This window comes from Pinus tabuliformis, chromosome X (genome assembly GCF_031772625.1).
Source record: "Pinus tabuliformis cultivar Carrire ecotype Pingquan chromosome X, CPIR1, whole genome shotgun sequence".
NCBI classification, from domain to species: domain Eukaryota; kingdom Viridiplantae; phylum Streptophyta; class Pinopsida; order Pinales; family Pinaceae; genus Pinus; species Pinus tabuliformis.
This window is the reverse complement of record NC_142308.1, coordinates 319,079,806-319,091,027: the sequence shown is the minus strand read 5'-3', so window position 1 is coordinate 319,091,027 and position 11,222 is coordinate 319,079,806. Positions and strand designations below refer to the sequence as shown.

Here is an 11,222-nt window from a genome sequence, read left to right as displayed (position 1 = left end):
CCTTTACCTGAATAAACGACGCCAATTTAATTCATCATTACTAGTTAAAGATTGCAGGCTTAGAGTCAAGTGAGGCTTGACTTCACATGTGTTTGGCGAATATATTGGGCGAAAGACGTAAAACAGATTGGAGGTATAGTTCGTAGATACAAGTGGAACTATGTGAACGTGTCAACACGTGAGTGAGTTGATGCTCCGAGGGAATTAACTCCACACGATTTAATAACTGTCAACACGTGAGTGAGTTGATGCTCCGAGGGAATTAACTCCACACGATTTAATAACTGGTGGTAATGTCAGTGGCTTTAGTGGTGGTGGAGGGCCGGACTGTGTTATTATTGGAGTTGTTTTCAGTGTGATTTTTTGAAAGTTTTTTAGTGGATTTTTTTTTTTAATTTTTTCTAAAATAGCTTAGTATTATTGAAATCACAAGTTTGATGGGTAATCTTTGCACAATCAAAGTGTTTTAAAAAAAATTCACCGTGCTAGAAAGTTTTTTAGTGGATTCTTTTTTTTAATTTTTTCTAAAATAGCTTAGTATTATTGAAATCACAAGTTTGATGGGTAATCTTGGCACAATCAAAGTGTTTTAAAAAAATTTCACCGTGCTAAATCTAAATATGCAGTTAAAAAACCAATTTAAATACCACCAATTACTGCAACAAAAAATCATACTAAAAACAACCCTATTCCCATTTAAAAATCACCAAACCCTAATATTTATATCAGAAAAATAAAAATTTACCATTATTTCTATAGAGTAGATTAATAGTCGGTACCAATAATAACTGTCACTGCTTACAGCGGTGACATAATAAAAATTTATAACTCAGCCAGCCTCGAGACTCAATTAAGTGGAAAAGTGACATTTAATATTACATACTAATGAAGATTACAAGTTACGTTACATGATGTACGCTGTACCGTTCATGTAGAAACTGAAACTGGCGGATGATGGCATACAATGCCTTCATGACACTTACAGACATTCATATGGAAACAGACGCAATGCTATGCTTGCCCTGAATTCACATTATTATATATTCTACCACTTAGAGGACACCCTTGCTTCAATGAGAATAACGTGTAAGAACCATCAACGGTAGAGCTTCCAAGAATGGTTAACAACTGAGACCCCGCCATCCACTACAAGGTTATGCCCGCTAACATATTTAGCCTCATCGCTCGCCAAATACAGACCAGCCTCCGCAATATCGTCAGCTTTAAGAGTGGCTCCATCCAAGTTGGCAACAGTATTGGCCAATGCCTCCACGGCGGCCTTATCCTCTTCTGAAACAGCCGAAGCATTTCCTCGTTTCAGGTAATTGTTTAGAAGGGTAGTGGCCACTGCAGCAGGAGAGACAGCGTTGACTCTGATCCCGTATTTCCCCAGCTCGGCTGCTCCGTTCTTAGTCAGCCCTATGATTGCATGCTTCGAGGCGGTGTATGCGTATGGACAAAGTCCTCCTACAATACCCGCAATGCTGGCAGTGGAGATTATGCAGCCCTTCTTCCGCGGGATCATCACGCGGGCCGCGTGCTTAATGCCCAGCATCACTCCTCGCACGTTTACCCTCATTACCCGATCGAATTGCTCTATCTCGTACTCTGCCACGCTTTCAATCACTAGGAATTCGACAGTTCCCGCGTTGTTATACATGATATCGAGTTGACCGTGTTTCTCCATCGCCAAATCCACCGCGGTGCCGATGTCTTCCTCTTTGCTCACATCGCAGTGAACGTAAGTTGCCCGGGGAGAAAGGGATTCGGCCAGATTTCCGCCGGCATCGTCTGCAATGTCTGCGATTATGACTTTGGCTCCATGCTTTGTGAAGAGTCGAACAATAGCTTCTCCGATGCCTGATGCTCCGCCCGTTATTATTGCGACCTTGCCTTCTAGTCTGCATTCAAAAATCATTAACCAGAATTACTGGGGAGCAACATATATAAGAAACAAAGAAGAACACAGTTTAAAAGAATTATGAAACCGCATAAATTCAGAGAATTGAATTCTGAAACAAAAAGATTGCAAACAAAAACCAAAGCTCAGATTGATTACCGTCGCTGTTGTCCATTAAAGCTCAGATTGCCAACACAAGAAGCCGCTGCAGTAAGCTCTTCGTTAGACATGGCTGGGAACGAAATGGGCAGATCAATGACAGGGGGAAGTGACCAATACTTAACAGCGCCGGTTTCTGCACATCTATGAATGTCTACTTATAGACTATGTTAATTTTGTGTAGTTTCAATACAATTAAACAAATAAGGACAAAACAAAGAGATAGTAGAACTGCCTAGCTGACTAATCTTATTAAATATTTTCTTAAATAATAATAAATTACAGTGGCTTTATTTAAAAAAAAACACCCTAAAAGTCCATCGTACAGTTATATGGGATTCTTATTTTTTATTAAAATTTAAAGCTACTACAGTTATATGGGATTCTTATTTTTTATTAAAATTTAAAGCTACTTGCGATTATTGATTAATTTTTTAAGCAAAAGACAAAAATGGTTGACATCTTTTATTTCAAAAATAAAATAATAATTGCAACTTTGATATGATATTTTAATTTTAATATCATCTTCAGCACGAAACCTGCATCGTCCATAGAGAGCAATTCTAACTTCATCTCATTACCGAAGGACGCGACGGCTGCTATACATGCCCTAACGACAGGACGCAACCTACGGCATGGTATACGGAAAGGCATGAGAGATGTCAACTTAAGCATATCAACTTCTAAGAATTTCAACTTGCATTGGGTGGAAGGAATTACAACCATTTTGTCCAATCACCCAAAGGAAAGTTAATTGACTTAAACATTAACTATTACTTATAATATTATTATTAAATAAAAATAAATATCTATAATATTGAAATCATGTACAAAATCAAATCTCAATAATATTGAAATCATGTACAAAATCAAATCTCAAAAGGAGAAAAAGAAGTTTTCTTTACTTTCAAGACAAACCATAAGGATGAATCTCAAAAGGGATCCTAGAAGTGGGAATTTGTGAACTAGATGTTTTGTGAAACAATTAGTTTTAAGCTCTGCTCACCTTGTGAAATGATTGACCCTAACCTCACTGGCATCATTTGTAGATGCATAATCGGTGTTGGAGAAACAAAAAGTAATGCCATATCTAGGATCAATATGTTGTACAATACATATCAATTGCCTTGTTACCTGAAATAAAAACAATCAATTAAGTGATAATAATAAACCAAAAGTTTAGAAAACTGAGATGGTTTAGATAATTAACAGGAAAAATAAAGCAAAACTTCAAACTTATAAGTTCCAAAGATTTAGAACTTGCATAGATCATGCCCATCCATAACAAGCATCTCTTTTTCCATTAACACAAGACCATATGTTTTTCCTTGCTTGAAGTAGTCCACTGCAACCTTCCCATTATTAGTGTCTTCATATTGAAGGTTAAGGCTTTGAAGTACTTGTTATTTTCTATAGAGACAAACAATTGGTAAGCCTTGTTATCTTATTAAAAAATTAAACTCACATCTCACAGAATTTTATCGAAACCAAATGTACAAGCTTGAGATGCAACCATATTGATTTAGCCAAGGGTTTCATATGAATCTTAAAATCTAATATTTGTATCAAACAATGCCATCATGGTTTGACAACCCACATATGAAAATAGATGGAGCACACTTTAGTCACAAGTCTCTTTTCGAAAGGTGTTTCTCTTTACAATTTCAATATGCCAAACAATGAATAGAAATCAAATACTTGGCTTCATAGTAGCCCTCACAACCTCTATTTCTACAAGATTGTCCAACAAGCTTCTAACAATGGAATAACTTTCCTATTTACTAATTGAATCATGGTTTAAACATGCAATCCCACAGTGACAAAAGAAAACAATCCAAATTTGATCTAGAATATAAGAGATTTTTTATCTAGTCTATTAGATTAAAGGTTCAAAATATTACATTTATGCCTCCATGAGCTACTAGTAGTTACAAAACATGAGATTATTTCCTTCTCAAAACATTAGAATATATTCAAAGGTGTTAGTCGATCTTATTCTTGGCTTGGATACAATAGCCAAGGAATCTTCTCAACTTAGCTTTATGTCTCCTTGTCACCGTGAAAGCTCTCCATTCTTCTCCATGAGAGATTTCTATCTCCTCCATTCTCTATGAGTATGAATGATAATCCCCATGTTCCTTAATTTTCCTCCCAATATGAATTATCTAAAACTATGAAACAATGATGGGATCCGCATGTTGGCCACCACATGGCCTAACAATGCTTTTCACTGATTCTTGTATGCTTGAAATCTCATAAGTTGTCCATCACATGTCATTTTATTTGTTTCTTTGTGGGATTATCAAATTCCCTCTACATAATCTCACATGATACCATCTAACCGTATCAACTAATGACCATTTAAATTTGTATTGAAAGATTGTGAAGCATATGTGATGGAATGCCTTGGCTTGATTTGTAAGGGAATCCATTCGACCCATATTTGCGGCAAAAATGAAGCCATTTTGTGCAGCAAGAGTTTCAACATGCACACACTCATATTGCATTGTCCATGGTGTAACAACCACATCAACAACTCTATTCCTAATCTTGCCAATGACTCTACCCCACCAAGCGCGTAATTATCAGTAAACATCATGCACAATTGCTACCATATAACCAGGCTAGAAATGCATGAAATGCAGATCATTAAGGATGAAATATGTAAACACCACCTGTGGAACATCAAGCATGAAATGCAGATCATTAAGGATGAAATATGTACCCTCTTAAGTACTCATGCATGAAATCCACACTACAAAGACAATAGGTTGGTTATTAGAATATATAAAATATTACCACAAAATTAGAAATTTCGAAATAAGAGAATAACGAAACCCAGGATGGAGACTATTTTGGCATAACCATAGCCCTTTTGCTTAATATAAGAAAGCTTAGCTTTGAGGCATTGTGCCAAGAATTGAGGGTTTGTAGATTGATTTGGACTTTGAGGCTTTTACCGAGACTTGTTTGTCAACCACTCTCGAAATTGCTACAAGTTTTAAAGCATAATTGTTAGTTACTTTCAAAAGTAGCTTAAAAGGCACTGAGGAAAAATTTGAAGGATGGAGATTTATCTTAAAGTATAGAAACCTTGGCGAATGTTACTAGTCCCTAACATGAAAACTATAAAATGTTTAGCTCTATATTTGTAAAAATATTCAAATTTCTATGGATTTTATACAATATCTATAAAAATTTGGTGTTTTTTAAGGTAAAATAATTTTATGATATAAAATTTGCGCGAAACATTTGTAGGAAAAATGAAAATTGGAGAATCTTTTTTTTGTTGAAAAAAACTGAGAAAATTAACTCACCTACGAATATTAGCCCCTAAAATTTCTCCTAAATGTACTTTGACATATAATGAATTCGTATAAAGGGAGATTGAAACCCTGGGAATCCCCTAGCAATAGTGATTCTGATGCACACAAACTCCCATCAAATGTGAGAGGATAAAAGTACTGTGAAATCTAGAAATCAGGTGACTTTACCTAGCGACTGAGGTTGGCTTCTTTGAGCTTGGGTTCAATTTATTCGAAACTAGATGACGTTATGGGATTATTTTCATGGGTTTCCAAGAGGCATAGTCTAACACATCTACTTCAAAGGAAATCCCAACAACATGGCTATTGCAATAATACCCACAAAATCCATCCTTTTAGAACTAGCCATTTTTTCATAAAACCTATGAAGACTCAAAGAACCCTGGACATATCAAATTCAATTCAATGTTAATATAATAGAACAAGGCTTATTTCGGGAAAAATATTCCCAATTTTGGGCCAAGAACTTTGTAGAGTACAACAAAACAAAGATCAAATGAAAGCCAAGATTTATCTTCATATGGAATAACTATTGTATTATTGCGCATGGGAGGGGAGTTTTCGCAAAGGGAACTATTATGGCATTCAAACCAACAAAATAATGAATTCATCGTGTCGACTCAAATCCCTTGATATGCCTCACATACCAAAGGAAACATACATATATGAACCCTTTCTAGTTCAATTATCGTTAGTGATCAATGTCGGTGTGTGCAAAATTGGTAGTCGAAACATGCAACACCTACACCGGTAACCACCTTTCAATTATACATTCTCCACCAACCACCTATATGATGATCCAATGAAAAAAAAGGTTTTAATAATCTAGCACAGAACATCGACGACGCACAATAACACACAATGTCACAGGATGGGAGTTCTTCCTGAAGGAATGCCTTATGACATAAAAATAGAAATAAAATATGTTATTATATTTCAACTATGTATATAAACTAAATATTTAGAAGTGAATGAAACACATTGAATTTCTTTAAGTGGAAACTTTTTTATAATGCAAAAGATTTACAATTCAAGAGATTATCATGTGTATTGTTTAAATTGCATTTTTAAATATATAAATAGATTGAAAGCCTTGAAATTCCTTTTGAACAAACTTAAACCTACAATTCTAACAAATATTTGCTAGGTTTTAAACAAAATTGATCAAAAGAATTACACTAAAAAAGGACCAAAATGTAAAATAGTGACACTACTCAAAATGTATTGACAAATTTTATTAATTGCTTTGTATACAATATACATAATTTTATATTAACATTTAAGTGAATTGCACATCTTCTTCTTATTAAGAATATTTTTTCTTCCTTTCAATTACTTCTTCTCTTTATGATTGAAATATATTATAATGGTTGACATTCAAATAAATTTTTGTTACTTTCTCTTTTAATATATACACATATCTAGATTTATTAATTAATATGATATTAAAATTAATTTTTGTTTGTCAACTTCTTTGTGTCCTCCAAAGATGAATACAAGCTTAACCTTTGGCTTGAGAAATCGTGACCGAGACACATCTAAACCGTCAAAATTACTCAAGGATGACACTCAGCTTGGGCCACACCAACCCTTAACATTACTAGATTTTTGCGCACATAGTTTTGAACCAGTGACCTTCACTTCACGGAGTGACTTAATAGTACACCCCATCACTATCTATTTTATGTGCCGAGGGCATATAGTATTTAAATTGTTTGTTTAAGTCTCTTTCTAACATTGATGTAAAATTATGTTATTTAACATGGACATCCAAATATTTTATTTATGGTTGGATGTAAGGGTGAAATATTTTTATTACATTGAGAGACACATTCTACATTCCAAGATGAGGGTGATGTGTGATTTTGCTTATACTCAACCTCAAGTTGTTTCACCAAACCTCAATTCATTTCTTCGCTCATTCTACAGTCGAGTATGAGGGTGATGTCTAATTTCGTCCATGTTGACCTCAAATTGACATGCATCCCATTTAAAATAGAAATAGCTAAATAATATATAATCGAGGCTATAATAAAATACAAAAGTGAATATACATGCTTGGTTGAATTTAATTAAAACCATTATAAAATGTTAAGAAATTTGATGGGAAACCTTACTCGTCATGTAATTTATTTTATGACAAGTGTCTTTTTAAAATTGCACGTATGGCACTCCATATTTATTATTTCCCATCATTGGAATAATATATATTATATGCAATTTTGTTTATTTTTTGTCATAAACAAAAGAGGTAATTTAGTTAGTAAAATTCCCATTATTGGACTAATATATTATATGCAATTTTGTTTATTTTTGTCATAAATAGAAAAGAAAATTTAGTTAGTAGATAACATTTAACGTAATATCATTGAATTGAAAAAGTTCATATAAAATATTTGATATGTCATATATAATAAGGAATACAACACTATTAAAAAAATGAAGAAGAAATATTTTATTTTAATTATTTGAGATTATTTTTTGTTTGTATCTCTTGAATATACCCAGATATACCAAAAAGGAATTCCTTTGCAGCCATCTGATTTGTATATGATGTGTAGTATTTATTATTTGGTATGTTGGGTATATGTAAAGATATTTCAAATGAGAAAAGGGATTCATATTTTGATAGAGGTAAGTCTTCTTGCACAACCCAATAAACTATTTTCATAGTTGTGATTACACTTTTCTTGCTTTTGTCATCAATGCACACTTTCTTTTCTAGGATAGATTTTGTTTTTTTTTCATTTCCATATATCCATTTATCTTGCAAAAGTTTATGGATGCTCGAATTTTCATGAACAACCAATTAATCATATTTCATGGTAGAGCAACCAACGTCGATCCCCCATGGTCGAGGTGCCTTATGTGCTTCACAATATATACATTTCATAACTACTTTTCTTTTATGTATTGTCTCTCTCAACCACTTGTACTTAGTTGTCCATTTGTCACGAAACTCTCATTTCACTATCATATTTTTTTTCTTTTGAGTGCCAGGTTCAACACCTTTAATTTCTTCAATGCATGCTGATGGAAACTTAATTAATTAAGAGGAGGGCGAGTGGGACAAGAACCAGTTTAGTTGTTAGGTCCCTATAATACTAGTGATTCCCCCATTACTATTTTCATTGTATCCCTTATTTTTATTGTTGTGCTCTGATTGTCCCCATATTGTTATTATTGTGCCCCATAGAATCCCTCTATTGTTATTTTTGTGCCTTTATATTATTATTGCTAGGTCGGCTTGGTTATATTGTGACCCCTTAGACTCCTATATATAGAAAGGAGGTTTTCTCATTTGAAACATCCAAGTATTGTTCATATGTGTAATGTAAAGGAGGCTTCCCCCTCGAAGAGGCTGAATTCTAAGGTGTTGATCTATCTTTTCTATCTTTTTGTGAGCTGGTTTCATAACAATTGGTATTAGAGCTTTGGATTCTAGGGTTTTGTTGCTCCAAATAGGTCATCGTGGAATTTTCGGTATAATTTTTTTTTGCGATGTTTCAGAATCTAAAAAAAAAACCATTTGAGAAGAAATCAGTCTCAACCTCGGCTACAAATTTTAGATCCTCTCTCGCTATATTTGTGGAGATATGATTTGAGGAAGTTAGGGTTTTTGCAGACCCCCGAATTACATCCCAAATAGGTCACCTTGGGAAAATCATCATAACTTTCGCTCTGAGCATCAGATTGAATTTTTGTAAGAAGTTGCAGAAAGTGGACAGAATATAGGTTGTTTGGGTATCATTTTCATAACCTAAGATTGAAACAGTGACTCGTGGCACGTCATACAATTTCGCTCTATTGAACGCGTCTATACTCAAGTCATCGTGGAAGATTTGGCATAACTCTTCATTGGAGAATCCAATCTTGATCAGACTTGCAGGGTTAGAAAGATTACTTAGAGGGTTACCACAGGAAGAAATTTCAGACCTGGGAGATCCAAAATTACATAGATATGTAATTAGATTCAATATCGAGCTCCTACAAAGTGAAAAAAGGTGTGTAGTTTATTTTTTAAATTTTTGCAGAAGCTTGGTTTGAAAAATTAGTTTGAAGGAATTCAAAGGGCATAGTGAAGCATTATTATCGGTAATTGATGCCTTGAAGAAAGAAAATTAAAACACCTAGTAAGCAACCTGAAATCTCTAGCATGACTCATGAAGAAGAGGAAGAAATGCAACATGATATATCAAAATTACAAGACCAAGTGCAACAAATTTCACTCACACAAAAAGTAATAGAAAATGAAATGGATCGTTTAAAAAAAGACATAGAAGCTAAGATGGATGTTTTAAATAAAGGCGTGCAAGCTAAGATGGATGGTTTAAAGAAAGACATAGAAGCTAAGATGGATGGCGTGGAAGATAAGATGGACGACGTGGAAGCTAAGATGAACAGTGTGGAAGCTAATATGGATGGCATGGAAGATAAGATGAATGGAGTGGAAGCTAAGATGGATGATTTAAAGAAAGGCATCGAAAATTTGCAGACAAACTTGAAAACAAATTTGACAAAGCTTCTACAAGAAATGCTTACTAATGGCTAAAGGGTAGTAAAGGAAATTCATGACGACAACAAAATAAATGTTAATCATGATTTCATAGACTCTAATGTTGGATCGAAGAACCATTGTGTTCCAAAGATCGATATGAGGAAGTTTGATGGCAAGGCTCCTGCAACATGGATACTACAAATGGAGCAATTTTTCGATATCCATAATGTTCAAAACACACAAAAGGTATGCATTGCAACTTTATATTTGGAACCAAATTAGTTTGTATGGTATCAATGGCTTTGCTCTCATAAACAAATTTTCCCTTGGGCCATTTTTATGGATGAAATGATAGCACATTATGAGGATACAAAAAGCAACCCTTTTTTTAGCCAATTGATAAATCTCAAACAAAAGGGTTCAATGATGGAGAACATTGAGGACTTAAAAAATTGAATATAAGGGTAAAAGATATTCGAGAGGAGCATAGGATTGATGTGTTCATAGGGACTTTAAAAGATAACATCTAACATGAGGTTCACCTTTGGGAACTAGATTCATGGGAGAAGGTATTCAGGCTGGAAAGAAAAATGGAAAGCAAAATTATGGCAACAAGGAAGCCTACCATTCACAATCATAAAGATGGAAGTGTTACTACCCCTAGCCATCCACAACCTACAAGGTTGACACCACAACAATTGGAAGAAAAAAGAGCAAAAGGGCTTTGTTACAGTTGTGATAGCAAATACACTAAAGGTCATAAGTGTGCCAAGAAGAAATTATTTTACATAGATTGTGAAGAGGAGGAAGAAAAGGAACAAGAAATGTCAAAAGAAGAGGATATACACCAGGAAAAAACCCTATAAAAAGAAGAAATGAATCCAACCATATCTTGTAATGCATTGGCTAGAATTACCACTCCTCAAACTATCAAGATAGAAGGGCATATCCAGAACAAAAAGGTAATAGTCTTGATTGATTCGGGAAGTACCCATAATTTTATTCATTGTAAGATAGCCAAGGAATTGAATTGCTTCCTATATCTAGCACCAGAGTGTCAAGTGATGGTTGCAAGTGGAGGAACCATAAATTTCTCAGGAAAGTGCCATAATATCAAGCTATCCATTGGATAATATGTATTGAATAGCCCCATGCTTTCCATTCCAATGGGTGGTGCTAATGTTGTACTAGGAGTCCAATGGCTACAATCGTTGGGTACAATAGCTTTTAATTTTCAAGAACTTTTCATGAAATTATCTTTAGAGGGAAAGGAAGTTGAATTAAGGGGTATCGCAGGGAAATTGGGAAAGATAATCAGCTTTAATGGAATGACAAATCT

The 11,222-nt window shown here is 34.3% G+C and overlaps 1 protein-coding gene across 1 annotated transcript; it reads right to left on the bottom strand.

Moving 5' to 3' along the window:
• Positions 1 to 959: 959 nt before the first annotated feature.
• Positions 960 to 2,130, bottom strand: LOC149139725 (short-chain dehydrogenase reductase 2a-like). Its single transcript, XM_089447521.1, has 2 exons — positions 2,060 to 2,130; positions 960 to 1,901 (listed from the first exon to the last, which is right to left on the bottom strand). Exons 1-2 carry the CDS (start codon positions 2,128 to 2,130, stop codon positions 1,097 to 1,099), a joined length of 876 nt encoding a protein of 291 aa, XP_089303647.1. The 3' UTR covers positions 960 to 1,096.
• Positions 2,131 to 11,222: the final 9,092 nt, after the last annotated feature.